This window comes from Anneissia japonica, unplaced genomic scaffold, assembly GCF_011630105.1.
Source record: "Anneissia japonica isolate Jap-2015-1 unplaced genomic scaffold, ASM1163010v1 scaffold3334_len1275209_cov185, whole genome shotgun sequence".
Classification (NCBI taxonomy): Eukaryota; Metazoa; Echinodermata; class Crinoidea; order Comatulida; family Comatulidae; genus Anneissia; species Anneissia japonica.
This window is the reverse complement of record NW_022738561.1, coordinates 797,477-815,751: the sequence shown is the minus strand read 5'-3', so window position 1 is coordinate 815,751 and position 18,275 is coordinate 797,477. Positions and strand designations below refer to the sequence as shown.

General features: G+C 34.9%; 1 protein-coding gene and 1 pseudogene across 1 annotated transcript; one reads left to right on the top strand and one right to left on the bottom strand.

The window, feature by feature from the left end:
* The first annotated feature begins 1,422 nt into the window (after positions 1–1,422).
* Positions 1,423–12,858, top strand: LOC117117623 (NFX1-type zinc finger-containing protein 1-like). Its single transcript, XM_033261991.1, has 4 exons — positions 1,423–1,500; positions 5,061–5,225; positions 5,884–5,969; positions 6,342–12,858. Exons 2-4 carry the CDS (start codon positions 5,125–5,127, stop codon positions 12,053–12,055), a joined length of 5,901 nt encoding a protein of 1,966 aa, XP_033117882.1. The 5' UTR covers positions 1,423–1,500; positions 5,061–5,124; the 3' UTR covers positions 12,056–12,858.
* Positions 12,859–14,110: 1,252 nt separating this feature from the next.
* LOC117117622 lies at positions 14,111–17,847 on the bottom strand (annotated as a pseudogene).
* Positions 17,848–18,275: the final 428 nt, after the last annotated feature.

Here is an 18,275-nt window from a genome sequence, read left to right as displayed (position 1 = left end):
TACATTGATTATTGTGTCCGTTTGTTGTTTTTCGATGCTTTTTATATTTAATTGCATTTAATTTAACGGTATTTTCATGTCATCTTTCATTGTATGCAGCAAGCAAAAGTAATTTCGTTTGTCACATGTTTGGATAATGATAATAAAGCCATCTTGAATCCCAACTTGATCTTGAATCTTGATAATGACACAATGATTATATTTTATTTAACACACAACCCTCCGATTTGAATACTCGTATGCCTATATATGGTTGCCACTCAAATGTGATTCATTTAATTTTAAACGTATTGAACTTTTCTTTGCCAATCTTCTTAATAATTCCGCTTCGTTCTCGAATTACCTTCAAACTTTCTTTCATCACACCTTTCGAAACTTATCAAAAGTTTTTTTGGTTTTCCTTAGTCCCCTTTGTGAAACCAAAAATCACCTAAATACCCTAATTTGTTCTTCCCATGTTCCTGAGGAGTCTCTACGGTTCAACTTTCCTACCTGTCCGGGGCCGTGTTCTGGCTTTGTCAACTCCCCTTTCTCTTAATTTTGTCCTCTTCAATTCCCGCCTTCTTTCGTCATGTGATATAAAATGTACGCTTTAAAGCATTATCTTTAAATCAAGCCTGTTTTTTCAAGCTCCTCGGAGATTTTCTTAGTAAGTGTACATTACTGTAAGTGTAAATCAATTCTAAGGCACTTGGAATAAAACTATTTTACATTTACCATATCATTATATATATATATATATATATATGTATATATATATATATATATATGTGTGTATATATATATATATATATATATATATATATATTAAACACTGTATTTACCTTTCTTTGATGATTTATTATATATAATTTAACAGTGTTAACGGCTCTCTTGATTTATATTATATGTACCTATATTGTTTCTAGCCGTACCTATTGTGTAATGCAGTGTATCTGGTGGTATTTGAATCTGTTCAACCATGAAGCCTCCGTGGTCTAATGGTTATGACGCTCGCCTTGACAGCGAGAGGTCGCAGGTTCGAGTCCCGCCAGAGGCATTTTATTACACAATTTCTTTATTCATTTATTTACAGGACTACATTCGTTGAGAGCTATGCTACGCGATATATTAATGTCCTTTATTAAACACTGTATTTACCTTTCTTTGATGATTTATTATGTGTAGGTTATGTTATTATACAGCACTAAACAGTATCACTTGTTATTTTCCTTTTTTTTAAAACCATTGTCTAATCATAAAAAAACGATTCAATGATTTCAACATGATTTGATTGGATATTTTTTAAAGCGCTCTTTCGGAATTTCCAGAGGACATGAGTCAAAGATTTTTGAAAGGTTGTTTCCGCACGATCCTGTTATATACGGTGTTCCTTTCACAGCTTTTACGTCTTTTAATTAAAGATAGCGTAGAGACAAAAAACACCGAAGACCTCTGCTACGATACGAGTTTTTTGTTTTTTTTACTTGTGTGTACTGAGACAGCCACGCTGGTTCATTGGTAAGTTTAACGTATTATGAACTTCAACTAAATCTAATAAAACTTACAAATTTAACAAAACAATTAATTGTTCACTTAAAATATCTTAATTTAAAATACCATTCCTGCCTGCAAATTGAAAGATTTTTGTAGTGAAAACCTTTTTGTGTAAAGTATTTAAAGTTGATAACTTCCGTAATTCCTTTGAATAGTAAGTGTGTTTTTTATTATTTTCTTTTATTTTTGGGGTGGCAATATTATACTTTTAATTCAATGGATAATTATTATTTATTGCTAGGCAATAAGATGTGTATCAGAGAAGCTTGCCATCATCAACGCGGGAAGGACGGGACTCCTAAACAGAAGGTCAGAACTTGTATCGAAATGCCGCCACGAAAACAAGCACTACCTCCGAACAGCTACTCCGACGTCCGCAATAACCTAACTTCATACTACGTCCGCACAAGCAAGTCACATCACAACACAACGTTCACCTTTCATCAGTTGCCTGACGATCGCAATAGCGTGAAACTCCGAGTAGCAACATTCTGTTCCAGCGACCTCCAGTTCTATATATATATATATATATATATATATATATATATATAATAAATAGATAAAATGATAACTCTTTGTCAATGTAAATACCTAAAAATCTGTCTATAATATATAAGCTTATAAGAAATGTACTACACGTTAGGCGAGAAATTCTTATGTCTTGCTGGGTAATGCTTTTTTTAATGTTAAAGAAGAAGAATCTACAGTGAACAAATCTCTCTAACTTGGATTCAAACTTATTTCAAATACCAATGTAAATTTATAGTTTTTAAAAAATATGCCCTATGTTAGTTTAATTATGCAAATGTTTTCTGTTTGGGGAGTGGGGGTTGGGGGATTGGGCAGCAAACTAAGTTTTTGTTTATTGTTTGCTTAACAGAAAAATAATATATCACTATTGGAAAGTTAAATTGAATTAAATTGAACCCGGGGTCTCCTATTGTCAATGCGTCAATGCACCTTAACCAACTGGGATCCTGTTTACTGTAGTTATTGTCAAACTACGAAAGCTGTGTTGGGACCAAGGCTTGTGTGCACTAAAAATAGAGAATAAATTAAACAGTGCAAATAATTAAAACAAACGTTTCTAAGAAATACAATTTTGGTATATAACGGAATATCTTCTATCTTCATTTCGACGTCTTATGTGTCATTGAATCGACTACACAAGACTCGAATATAGGTCTTAGCGTTATTCACTATAAATATTTTGAATTATGCTTTAAAATTAACTCCCCATTATGGATATATAATAATTTCATAAAGTTGTTTAAAAAAATACAGATTTGATTAGGTCGTTTAAGAAAAAAATATTGTCTGAAATCATAATTCGAACCAAACACCCTCCAGTAATCGTTTGGTTGTAATTCCAACTTATATGTATTAGGCCAAGCTGTTTTTCTAATTTGGATTTTCCCACTGTGACTTATGTTTTCAATTATTTCCAGCCATTGATAAGTAACGATATGTTGCAAAATCGTCCCAACAACTCACTTCCTTTGCTACCACTTTAACCTCAATGACTTTGTGTATATAACACCCAACACACACCTAATGCTGCCTGTATTGAGTCACTTCCAATGTAACTCTGTAAAAGAGCAATGCTCCCGATTTTTAAATTTAAAATTCGGTTATCTTAATAAAAAATCCCAACTAATTTCAAGCTGACCATTTAGGCTAGGCCAAGCTGTTTTATTATACAACTCGATATGTTTTATTGCAGTACAATTGTTATCTTTGGTGTATCAATGCTTACAAGCTAAATTCTAGTATATGTATGAGACAGCAAATGCACTGAATATTCATAATAAATAAGCAAATTATAAAGATTATGAAAGAAAAGCCTGAGCATTTACATTGAGGGAATTGAACCATATAGAAAAAGAAATGAATAAAAATAAGTAAATAATTTATTTATCCGTTCGTTCGTTCGTTCCACGATCTCAATGAATAATTTATCATACGGGTTATCCTTGATATAGGTTCCCCGACGACAACTTCACTTTTCCTCCGATGGATAAAAATTACCCTTCTTTGTAGCCCGGAAATGATACTCCAACGGTGGCGGGTCCAGGAAGTCGAAATAGAGGAGACCCAGGGAGGGTTTTGGGCAAATAAAATGTCTACCTACCTCACCCGCACAACTGCTGGGGCTGAGGTAAGAAAAATTATTATTATGGCACCTCCAGATGGCCGGAAATGGCACTCTCAGATTAAAAGTTGAATACAATTTTGTTTGTTTTCTCCATTTTTTTAAAATTATTTTGAAAAAAAATAGGAGGTTGGGGGCCGTGCTGACAGGGTTTCCCCTTGAATCTGCTACTGTTCAATATAGCACTTGACATAGCCTTTCATTTTGTATCACAAATTATTAATTCCTAATGTCAAGCGAAAGATATTTTTATTCGAATTTTTTTTTTTACTCGATATAGTTTTTACAAACCTATAACACATTAGCTACAGCGTACTGTAAATTCTGTAGTTAACCTTCAGATAACTTTATTTTTAAAAATGGTCTAATTAATTATCTTAATATTTTTTTCGTTAAATTAGATGGAGTTTAAATGTGGCTGTATTCCGCTAGTTTGAAGGTTTACTGTAAGCCAATCAGTTACACTTATTATACATCTTCGTGGTTAGCATAAAGAGAACTAGAGCGTCGCTCCATTAAGAGTGCCTACCTCCCCACCCCCATATTATGCCTAAATACAGAACTCACGAAGGCAGGCGATTTTTTCTTCATGCTTGAGGGTGGGTTTCAAGCAATGAGACTTTACAGACGCGCGTATACAGATGTCAATCAACATTCGGTTGCTCAACTCAAAAAGGGAACTTGTAATGCTCGTTAGAAACTGAATAAAAAATATATTTTATAATAAGAATAATACTGTCGGTCAATTTATAAGACGCAATAAACAAGGTGTCTAAGCACCAAATAATAATGCACCACAAACAGTATGTATAAGTTCTACTGTTTTCTCTACTCTCTCCGTTCCACGCGCCTCAGGATATTGGTTAAGTAACAATTATTGTTGTGTCTTCTTAATAATGTGACCATTATAAGTATTTTAATAATAATAATAATAATAATAATAATAATAATAATAATAATAATAATGACATTGCAGCGTTCGTAAAATGTTTGTCACTGGTGCTGGCAACAGTCACAAAAGTGGGAGCCAGACCCCTACCCCCAGTAGAAAAAGTGGGTGGGTCAATGGCCCCCGTGGCCCCCCGCTTCCGCCGCCGTTGCTAAGAAAGCAGAATACATTGCAAAAGAAACATTGGTGCACCTTGATGAATTGTATGAAGATTGAAATTTCAAGGCATCTATTGAAATTAGCGCTCTCACTTATCTATTCTGAATATGTTGTGCCCCCTTCCACCCGTTTGAAAAATTCTGGATTCTCCCCTGACAAACGATTACGTGAGAAAGTGGTTCCCCCCTTTTCCCATTTGAAAATTCTGGATCCGCCTCTGACAAACGATTACACGAGAAAGCGGTTTTTATTATTCTATTAAAGTTAGGATTGTTTGAGAAGTGGAGGGCCTTAAAGCACTGGACGACTGCACGCCCGATCAGTATACATGGATCGCCATCCACCAACACAAGAAGATGACAACTGGCCAGTTACTACTGGTTTTAGAAGACACAATAGTGCCGAGGCTGGGAGAGGATTAACTTATAGGTACTGTATGTAGTTTTTTAAAGACAATATTCATGACATGACAAATGTTTATCCTAGATAAAAATAATCATCAGGAGACATGGTGTATCTTCATCTATTGGTGGATCTACAAATATAACTTTTACCAAATTATTTTTTTAAACAAAATCTCATTGCTTTAGTGACATTGGCTTCTCTTTCAAACAGAGGCGCTTATAGAGGTCATCATCATCATTAGTACTATTATTTTTAATATTATTAATATTATTAGTTAGAAATCACAACACAATTACTGTATGCACACACAACATACACAAAACCCGCAAATAGTCTTCTACCGTATACAAAACCTACAATAAATTTATTATACAACATATCTGGTGTTACGGCATTATCTGTTTCATTTCGTATGTAGGCCTTTACTTTTACTTAATGATAATAATAATAATAATAATAATAATAATAATAATAATAATAATAATAATAATAATAATAATAATAATAATAATAATAATAATAATAATAATAATATGTTAGATTTATATAGCGCTTAACGCCAACAAGACCTCTAAGCGCTTCACATTACTACCCCGATCATTGGATTAAACGCCTATGGAACACAAATGCAAGCTCAATGAGGGAGTATTCCATAATTAATAAATTTGATAATTGTTTTCAGCGGTCGTACACTGACCCAGAATAGTTGTTATAACGCAAATAGAGGAAGTTGGCATAAAAATGAAAGAAAAGACGTTGTAAGTGCACGTAAGTACGAATGAATTATAACACATCTCAGGATAACACTATAAAAAATCGAGGACGCTGTTGATGAACTGTTGAATAATAATCTCACACGCCAATGTATCAAGAAAATAAAATTGAATGTACTGTACCTACAATTAAATTGTTTCGTTTTTTGTAGTGGATATGAATGATCTTAACCAAATACATCAGACGCAGTCGACTAATGGCGTGATGCAAACTTTATTTAGGCCTACTAGATTTGACCTTAATTAAAACAAAAATACGTATTTGACGCTTACATTATAAAACTGATATTCTGTTACACAAATTGTATCTATATTAAAGCGAAATTTAATGTATCTGCAATGACTCTTGTTTGATTTTTTTTTTCAGTAAATATGAACGATCTTAAGAAAATACATCAGATGGAGTCGGTTAATGACGTGTTGCAAACTTTATCAAGCCGAGCCAACATGCTTAAACTACTTTTAAATGAACAAAGAATGAGCAATGACGTCCTTGAAATTTTACTCAGAATTTTTGTAAGGGTATTTGAGTGTAAAATAACTAATTATAACGTTTCAGAAAAAAGAAAAACAGCAATAGATCTGTTAAAGGACAGCACATTTTTTAAAAGTGTTCTTCAGTTATATATAGCACATTTAGGAGACAGTTCAAACACAAAAACTCAAAGTCAAATAGAGGAAAAGGTAGCTCTCCTTTCGACGTTTCTGCGAGTGTTCATTCCTGGACTAGAATGCAAAGTAAACGATCTCGAAATGCATATAACTTTACTTGACGCAACTAGTAAAGCCTTGTTTGTACAACGCAATTTGTCCAAAGAAGCTGTTATTGAGGTAGCACGTTTAAAAAAAGAAGCTGACAAATGCATTACTGAAGCAAAGGAAGAAGAGAAAAAGAGAAGACAACATGCTTCTGCCATCCGAGAAGGTATTGTCCATGGCCCGCCGCCTAATGACTATCGGGATATTCCGATATTACCAACCAAAGATGACCTCCACTCAATAGAATCACCGTTCCTTCGGCCTAATAAAACTAAAGGAAGCTACTCAAATCATTATCATTATCTTGATGTTCAATTCCGATTGCTGCGTGAAGACTTCATTGGCCCTTTGCGTGATGGAATCCAAAGGCACTTGACCAATGTTGCAAATCCCCTTCCACGTGACCAGAGAAAAAGGAATCCAGATGTTCGGCTGTACTATGACGTTCAAATTGACCATCCAGTATTTTCCGAAAACGGTGTACATTATCGCGTTAAGTTCAGTCTTAGTAACTTACCGCGTATAAAATGGCAGAATACGAAACGTTTAATTTTTGGCTCACTTGTTTGTTTATCGCATGACAATTTTCAAACTCTTCTATTTGGAACGGTTGGCAATAGAGAAGAAGACCTACTACGCCGTGGCCGAGTTGATCTTAAGCTCCATAATATTGAAAACATGGTAAATACACGTGTATACACTATGGTAGAGTCAACAGCATTTTTTGAGAGCTACAGGCCTGTCTTGCAGGTACTCCAACAGTTCAATGAAGAATATATACCGATGGAAAACTACATTATCTGGGCTTCACAAAACATAGAACAGCCAAAATATCTACGTAATAAGAACAGCGTGATGTACGATATTACTTCTTTGATGAAAGAAGAACTAGGTACGCAAGATAGACGATGGTTAAGGAGACTTCAAAACGCACATAAAATTGACATACTAGACGATAATGCATGGCCCGCCCTTAAGAAACTAAGCCTTGATGAATCACAGTTAAGTGCTGTAAAGGCAGCATTGACAAAAGAGCTCTCCGTCATTCAAGGGCCACCAGGAACTGGGAAAACATACATTGGGTTAAAAATTGTTGAGACTCTTCTACGTAACAAATCACATTGGTCGCCAAATAATGATGAGCATGCAGAACATAAAAGTCCTATAATGGTAATATGTTATACAAACCATGCGCTCGATCAATTTCTTGAAGGTATTCTTAAATTTTCTCCAAAGAATTTAGTCAGAATCGGTGGACGATCTAAAAGCGAAGAACTTGCACGTTTCAACCTGAAAACATTATCAAAGAAGTACAGACACAAATCAGATGACTTCCAAACAGTCATAGATGCCTTAAGTTACCAAATGATACAGGCTGAGGAGATGATCAAATTGTGCAACAAATACATATTAAGTGAATACACCCTTGAAGCTGTTATAAATGACAATCATTTTAGATGTCTGCAGGACTCAAGGGAAGAATATTTGGTGGACGGAAAGCGTTCAGCTTTACCTGCATGGCTTGGTCTTCTTTCAACTTCCCACGAATTTGAAAAGACAGAGGATGTTGTAGTTTGTGATGACGAGGTTAAAAAGAGGGAATGTGGTGATGTTCCTAACACAAAGAACCTTATGACTGAAGTCGACATGCTAATGTATCAACGGGCGTATGATGATGCCAGTGATTATGAAACAAGAAAGAAATCGATTTTGCGTGACCTATATACTAAACTGGCTTATGATCCAACAATGAAATGCAAAGATTCACCATTAAAAGAGCACCATGCGACATTGTTAAAACAATTATCCGTAATTGATGATGAAACGACGGAACAAGAGGCAGACAGACTTGTCAATATTCGCAGGTTATCTCTAAATAATCGATGGCGTCTCTACCGATATTGGATAACACAGTACAAATGTACATTGCGTGAAATGTTATTCAAATTGCAGCATGATTATGACCAATTAGTAGGCAGGAGAATTTATGAGCAAGATCATGAAGCGAAATGTAAAGTTATAAGAGAATCAGTGGTAGTCGGTATGACAACGACCGGTGCTGCTATGAATAAAGAGCTCTTGAATGCCATTCGACCGAAAATTGTCATTGTTGAAGAAGCTGCAGAAATACTTGAAGCACATATAGTAACAAGCTTGACAGATCAATGTGAACACCTTATTCTTATCGGAGACCATCAACAATTAAAGCCTAGTTCTACAGTATACAAACTTGCTGCCAAATTTCATTTGGATACGTCACTCTTTGAACGAATGGTTACTAACGATGTCCCTTGTCAGAGGCTATCATCTCAACACCGCATGCGACCGGAGATATCAAACATCATGAGGAGACATTTCTACAGCCATCTACTTGATGATGAGTCTGTGAATCATTTTGATGACATTATGGGTGTTAGTCATAATTTGTTCTTTATAAATCACGACTTCAAAGAAGAGACTGTTGAGGATATGCTGAGTAAGTCAAATGTTCACGAAGCTGAATATTGTTTAGCTCTTGCAAAATACTTCTTCCAACAGGGTTACCAGGCAGCAGATATCGCAATTCTAGCTACCTATAGGGGACAGGTGCTAAACTTGAAGGAAAAACTCAGAGACGAGAAGTATGCTTGCCTTGAAGGTATTTATGTTAGCGCAGTCGATAATTACCAGGGGGAAGAAAATGATATCATACTAGTGTCGCTGGTAAGGAGTAATGAAGCTGGGAACATCGGTTTTTTGAAGGTTTCAAATAGAATGTGCGTGGCATTGTCGAGAGCCAGAAAAGGTTTGTTCTGCATTGGAAACTTCACACTTCTGGCAGGAAAGAATGACCTCTGGATGAGGATAGTGAATGATATGCGATCTTCAGGTCGTATTGGAAATCATCTACAACTGAACTGTCACAACCATCCGAAGACGAAGGTTAAAGCGTTTATTGCAAAGGACTTCGAAAAATGTCCATTAGGAGGCTGTGACCGTATGTGTGAAATTCGCCTCAAGTGTGGTCATGTATGCCCTAATTATTGTCACCCAAATGATACCCACCATGAAAAATACGAATGTAGAGAACCATGTGTCAGAACCTGTGATCGCGGTCATCCTTGCAGTCGTCGTTGCTTTCAAAACTGCCTTCCGTGTAAAGTCATTGTCAGTAGAACACTAAATTGCTCCCATGAAGCTCAGATACCATGTGCTAAATTCAACGAGCCAGTAGATTGCAGTGAGCCATGTGGCAGAAAATTACAATGTGGCCACAAATGCAAACGGAAATGCTATGAAAGGTGTCTGTTATGGAGGTGCTTAGAGATCGTTAATAAGTCATTCAATTCCTGTGGACACGACCTTCAAGTAAAATGTTACATAGATGTTTGTCCGGCACCCTGTGAAAATATGCTAAGTTGTGGTCATGGTTGTAAAAATAAATGCGGCGAATCGTGCACAAATAAATGTACAGAAATTATAGATAAGACATTTACATGTGGTCACACTATGAATGTACCTTGTTTTACACCTTCTTGCAGATTTCCATGCTCACGTGAGAAAACATGTGGTCATCCCTGTCCCAATATATGCTGTAAGTCGTGTGGGGTTTGTTATGTAAGAGTTACGAAAGAGCTCAAATGTGGCCATAAGCGGTTGATGTATTGTTATGAGGATGTTAATAGAGTTCATTGTAGACGAATGTGCTCGAAGCAATTATCATGTGGACATCAGTGTAAACTTTTGTGTTACGAATCCTGCTCCTCGTCTTTGTGTACTGAAATGGTTAAAAAAAAGCTAAACTGTGGGCACGACAAAGAAGTACCATGTAATATAAATCCTGAAATGTTAAATAGTCGTCTCACTTCCGGTACGCATCTCTACAACACATATGCAGATCGTGGTAAAGAAATTGATTTAATTAAATGTACCGTGGGACTGATTGTAACTTACGACTGTATGCATGTAACAGCAATAGAATGCTGGAAATCATCAACAATTGGTGAAACCGAATGTCAAAAAATGTGTTCAAGGTTTTTGCAATGTGGCCATCAATGCAAAGAGCTTTGCGTCAATCCGTGTACAGTTAAGTGCACTGAGAATGTTGAGAAGAAACTGAAGTGTGGGCACATAAAGACTGTGAGATGTTATGTAGATGTCACCGAGGTTGCGACTAAGGGAGAATCAGCGTGTCAGAATTTAGTGAAAGTAACTCGTAAATGTGGACATGAAATAACAGTCGAATGTTGTAAATCATCAACAACAGAAGAAACTAAATGTCAAAGAAAAGTCGTTGAAACATTATCCTGCAAACATGATGTCATTCGTAAATGTTCACAAATTGGAATATGTACAGAAATGTGTTCAAGATTGTTGCCATGTGGACATCTATGTAAAGAACCTTGCGTTAATTTATGTACAGACCAATGCAATGAAAAGGTAGATAAAAAACTGATGTGTGGGCATACGAAGACTGTGAGATGTTACGTAGATGTCACCGAGGTTGTGACTAATGATGAAGCAGCGTGTCAGCATTTAGTGAATGTAACTCACGAATGTGGACATGAAATAACAGTCAAATGTTGTGAATTATCAACATTCGTCGAAAAGAAATGTCAAAGAAAAGTCATTGAAACATTATCCTGCAAACATTATGTCATTCGTGAATGTTCAGAAATTGGAATATGTACCGAAACGTGTTCAAGATTGTTGCCGTGCGGTCATCCATGCAAAGAGCCTTGCGTCAATGCGTGTACAGACCAATGCAATGAAAAGGTAGATAAAAAACTGATGTGTGGGCATACGAAGACTGTGAGATGTTATGTAGATGTCACCGAGATGGTAACTAAAGGTGAAGCAGCGTGTCACCATTTAGTGAATGTAACTCGCGAATGTGGACATGAATTAACAGTCGAATGTTGTGAATTATCAACATTCGTCGAAAAAAAATGTCAAAGAAAAGTCGTTGAAACATTATCCTGCAAACATGATGTCATTCGTGAATGTTCAGAAATTGGAATATGTACCGAAACGTGTTCAAGATTGTTGCCGTGCGGTCATCAATGCAAAGAGCCTTGCGTCAATACGTGTACAGACCAATGCAATAAAAAGGTGGATAAAAAACTGGTGTGTGGGCATACGAAGACTGTGAGATGTTATGTAGATGTCACCGAGATGGTAACTAAAGGTGAAGCAGCGTGTCAGCATTTAGTGAATGTAACTCGCGAATGTGGACATGAAATAACTGTCGAATGTTGTGAATCATCAACAACCGAGAAAACAAAATGCAGCAAATGGTGCTCCAAGAAGCTGCCCCGTGGCCGCTGTTGTACTGTACTATGAAATGTTCATAGGGATGCACAATCAGTTTTACAGTATATTATTGAGCAGTCATGCTCTACCAACTTAATAAAAGGTGATTGTTTATCGTGGTTAAATTTCCAGTAAGACAATTTATCTGTGGTCGCATTTGCTAACAACATTGCAATTGTGTTTACCAGCACAAAACACTCCATACAGTCTGTGTCGACATTTGCAACCCATGTAAATCTCCTGTGGGTGGAAGTGTCCTCATGTAGAAATGTGTACTGTAATTGAGACACAATTACTCTCATAGAAACACCACAGTCCCAACGGACACACATAAAAGTATTCAACAGAAATACTGTCCAGTATGCCACACCACAAAGATATGGTAATGTGTTTAAAAGTACATTAGGTATTTACGCGGTATGTATAACAAACTCATTCGCAAAGAAAAACTGGGAACGATGTTACAAAGTAACATCTTATGTACACTTTAAGAGAGACAAGGGCAGGCCCGTACGCAGGGGGTGCGACGGGTACACACGCACACCCCCTCCCCCACAAATTACCAAAGGTCCACATTTTCGAGGGTAGAAAATTTTAAAAATCACCACTCTCCCTAATTTGTACAAATTATTTTTAAAAAGATAAGAAATTTATATTCAAATTTATGAATTATCAAATTATGAATTCTCTTACGTCAGTCCCAACCATGGTGGGGCTGTGGTGTTATCAACTCTCAATCAATGCCATAGCCAAGATTTTCAAACATTGCAGGACAATATCAGAGTGGACCCACTTTTCACGTAAATTCAAATAATGTGGACACAGTTTCTTAAAATTTGACCCATTTTACGCAAAAATATAAAACATCTGGCCTCATTTTCTTAAAATTTTACACATTACATTGTAGGCTAAGTAATAGAAATCTGTACCCATTTTTCATAAAGTGGACTCATTTTATGCACGAAATTGCATAATTTGGACCCATTTTTAAAATGTGGACCCATTATAAAAATTGTGTGGGACTGTCCCAACTGTCCCAATAGCTGTCTACTGCATTGCTCTCAATCTGTAAAATCTATATCAAATTCCTAAATCCGCCACTGACAGTGGTATTTTCTCCATCTATGGAATTCCTCCCTGGCTTCTCATCAAATGCCTAGATCCGCCACTAAAACCGTATGCATTTTGAGAAATCGATAGGAATATGACCTCAAATTATCAAAAATGCCTGAGCTGCACCACCTCGGTCCCAGCAGCAGGGTTACCCCAAGCGCCCTATTCAAATTTAAGTGTGAGAGTGTAATTTCCGGCCATCTAGAGATGCCATAATCATAAATTTTCTTACTTCAGGCCAAACCATGGTGGGGCTGAGGTTTCATGGACTCTCAAAAATTTAAATTCCTTCCCTTTGCCCCCCCCCCCTATGTCAAATTCATAAATCCGCCTCTGACAGTGGGGAATTCAAGAAGCCCAACTAATTCTAGTTCCCCCTCAATCTTTAAAAATAAAAAGAAAATAAATTAGGAAAAAAGAAAATGATGAGAGTGCAATTTCTGGCCATTTGGAAGGTGAAATGGTCATAAATTTTCTTCCCTCAACATCAACCATGGTGGGGCTAAGGTGGTATTTCCTCCATCTGTGAAAATCCCTCCCTGGCCCTCTTAAAATTTCTAGATCCGCCACTGAAAACCGTATATGCATCTTCAGAAATCGATTAACTAATACCTAAAATTATAAAAAATGCCTGAGCTCCGCCCCCTCGATCCCAGCAGGTCCCCTCCCCCTAAGCGACACACCTCCAATTTTGGTCCAATCTCTACAAATTCGCCCACCCAATAAAAATCCTGCTATGGTGTACATAATAATCATAATAATAATAATAATAATAATAATAATAATAATAATAATAATAATAATGATAATAATAATAATAATAATAATAATAATAATAATAATAATAATAATAATAAATAATAATAATAATAATAATAATAAAAATAATAATATTATTATTATTATTATTATTATTATTATTATTATTATTATTATTATTATTATACCATTGTACACATGCCGTAAGATCTTAAAGTCTATTCTCTGCTGGACTGGCAACCAGTGAAATTCTTGTACACTTGTAAAAATGTTGATTGTCCCTTTAATAATCTTTATCTGGCTATTACAGTAAGGTAATATTAAAATAAGGGCCTCAGATTTTGCTACTAGTGTCCATGGGCCAGCGTTGGTAGATTCATCTTCGTAACCGCTACGTTCAAACTTGAAACAACTCCATAAAGACACAAATACCTCTTGACTTTGGATTTGCCAATCTTTATTAAATTAAGAATCATATAAAAATAACAAATATACTATTATTTTGATATCTGGTATGACATGATACCGATATGTAATCATTTAAATGTAAAGTAATAAACAGTTTAGTTTTCTTTTTTCTGACAAACTGTTTTTGTGTGATTTTATCCTAAATCCTAGAACTTTATTTTCTCTCATGACTTAAAAACATCATCACTACATAAGCCTCGAATTATGAGACTTAGTGTATGAAGCATCTTATTATTTATTATTATTTTAATTTCGTATATTTAGGAGGGCCCTGAATATCAGCTAGGCTGAAAGGGTTACCCTCCACATAAAGAGTGTAAAGAATAACAAGATAATAATTTCCTACAAAAAGCTAGTTAACAATAAAGACATAGCAACAATATAAATCATCATTTATTGTATCATTATCATTATTACGTTACAGTTGTCTGTTCTATAATAATAATTATTATGTGCTGTTCTATAATAGTAATAATAATTATGTTCTATAATAATAATTATAATAATTTATCTTTCTAATGATTCTTTTCACTTTTTGTGGTTTCATACAACATAATGTTTAGTAGTTTTTACTAACTTTCTATTATATTATTCTCCCTTTGGTGGATTCATATCAATAGTTAATTATTTTCTCTTGTGATCGATTTAGGATAAATTGGTGTCTTCTAACTTTCATTAGATCTTTGCTGTATTTTGGAATTCAGCTCAATAGCTTTCTCCCAGTTCTGGCCATCAAATGTTTATCACCAGGACCTTTTCTATTGTTCCAAATTCTAAGCAGTTTATTTTTTATTTATACACATTTTATCATCCTTTATTGACAAAAATTTTTCTTCTAAAACCTAAATATCACTTTAGATTTTAAGTAATAAATAACAGCAGATGTACAATAACAATGATAATATAGCTTTTTGATCAAGTATATGTCAACACTAAATACTGAAATATCAGTACTATTGATACTGATGAAACTAATAATAATACTAATAATTGATAATTATAATAATAGCACTATTTGTAGTATTAATCAATTTATTATTGATATAGCTGAACACCCTTTTATTAGTATTCATTGTTAATATTCATTGGGTTATTTTAACACTGTGTTCATCCCTGGTCATCAAATCACGACTGTATTTTGTAGAGTGGAATGTCACGAAAAAGGGTTATTAGTTATAGCCTTCTGCTAAGCGCCTTGTATCCTTTGGCAAAAGGCGCTATATAAATTTCTATATTATTATTATTATTATTATTGTTATTATTATTATTATTATTATTCTGCAATACCTTCTTGATACTGCTGTGCCCATATTTCTAATATGCATTACCTTTGCCATCTGGATTTGACCTCGGGGTGTAGAAACTTTGTACGCCACAAATCTTACAAAACGTATGTTTAGCTTTATGCGTGCTGAAGGTATAGCAAGTTATTTGATCTTCACCCTACAAAGGAGTTAAACATTTATTAAGAAAATGTTACTCTAATGTTAAAATGTGTATATTTGTAGTTTAGTGTGTGGACATACACTGATGAAGGTATTAAATTTCTAGCAAACAAAATGTAGTTTGAAGCAATGACAAAAATGATATATACTCAGTGGTACAATTGCTGTGGCATGAGACATGTCATACCAAAACCAGTGTACTGTCGTTAAACTGTGGCAGTATTGTATATTTTAGTACATAACACTTATACTTCGCCAACAGTAAGTCGATTCCAGTAATGAGCCATCATTTTAGACCTTATAATGTCGAAAATATAAATATATATATATAAGTTCATGTTTTTGTCAGTGATATTGATTTTGGCATGGCAAGCTCCATATGATTATAACAAATAAATTACTATTATCTGCAGTAGTTTAAATTTAGAGTTTGGCACAATGAAGTATATTTTGCTTCTTTTCACATATACTGGAACTATATATTAATAATAAAAAAAAAAGAAACTAATTAGCTGGTGTATGATTAAGAAATTATATCAACATTTAAATTTGTATGCAAGATCTTGTTAATAAATCTGAAGCAGTTTGCTACGTATAATGCACTAGTCACTGTCTTCATTACCTGGTTCTTATATACTCAGTTGGTAGGAAATAGAGTCAGGTTTGGGGTTTAAATAATGATGTTAACATACACTCTTTTTCTCAACATTAATCTGATGGAATAATGTTGATAGATATAATTTGCTGATTTTTAAGCATCTTTCAAAATATCCATGTGCAGTAATTTACATTATTGTGTGGACTCCTTCACTTCAATCAAATTGACCATGAATTGTTCTTCCAATTTGGATGTTTACATTACCAGGACTACTTTAAAACAGGCAGTGGCTAGTGTTTAGTCTGAAACCAGTTCCTAATTTTGATTCCATGTTATTGTCCTAGTCCAATCAATACATACAATATCACCTAATCAGTAGGACTGGTGTAACAATTTTAGCCACTGCCTTTAAAATATTTGGGAAATTGGTCCGTGGATACTGCAGGAGTCGAAGAGGCTGTTAATAGTTCATTATCACATCCTTGCACAACAATTAATGGGCTGAACCAGAGCACCAAGGCAACTCTATACCCTTCACAATTGGAATTTTCCGGAGTGTCAATCAAACTCAACAACTGACCAATCAGAATAGTGCCTGCAATATGTGATTGACCCACAAACGCTGGTGTAATAGTACATTTTACCAAGGACTTTTAGCTGTTACAAAGGACTTGAAACAGTGTGTGTGTAAGGACTTGTAACAGTTAAATCCTTGATTTTACACTACCTTTTTGTGGGGCCTTAGCAACGTATAAGGGTGCGGGGCTTTGCGGAAAGGATCCATACAGACAGATATGGACCTTTACCAAGAAAGCCTTAGTTTGAACCAACCAAATGCTGGACAAAACATGGGCTGTAGTTAGGGCAAATACTGTAGAAAAATTTATTAGATTACTCCTATTATCACTACTATTTAGATAGTAATCATATGAAACTATATTATGAACGCGAAGCTTACGAGTTTGAATACATTACCTTTAACCGAGCATCCATTAAATTCATAATCGCGCGATTAACAGCACGTATGGAACGCCAATGTACACAGTGGTTTATTTTAAAGGAAGACGTTATTCGCACGGTACATTATTCGCGCTGTGTTTTGTTACAGTATTGATGTAATTTGTTGGATCAGGGGCAGATTTAGGGGAGGGGCCTGGCCCCGCCCCATCCCCCCCCCCCATTCTTTTTGGAGGTACACAAACAGACAAGACAAAATAAAGAAAGAAAGAAAAAGAAAAAAATGATAGCCCAAAAGTTCAGGCAACTAGTACTACTAGTACTACATGAATTGTTCTTGATTGTTAAAAAGCCCAAAACAACCAACAACATACATTATATTTAAACTGTATTTTACTGTACAATATTTCCACTTACTTGTGTATTTTATAAACATCATCAGGATATGTATCAAAACCTTGTGTCTGTTTCGTAGAGTACATTGGGTATCTATATTCGTGGGAACGTATACTTCCAGAAAAGAAGCCTCGAGTGGCCATTAAAAATATACAGTATGTAATTATAAACATATCAATAAATTGATATGGGATAAAAATATGAAAATACTATATATTTCCTTTGTTTTCAATTATCATTACACCATTCAGTCTATTTTAATTTATTTATATATATCATTATAAACGGATCATTAGAACATAAATTTTATGGTGAAAGGAAACGAAACTCAAGAAAACAACCGTATGACAAACTAATCTTGTGACATATTTCATAAATCTTTTATTTAAGCATTAATACACATGATCAAAATATAATAACGATAATAGAAACGTGTCCCAAACCAAGTCGACTTAGTATCCTTCGCTGTTTTTCTATAAATAAAGAAGACTAACAAGTGATACTTTAGTGCTGA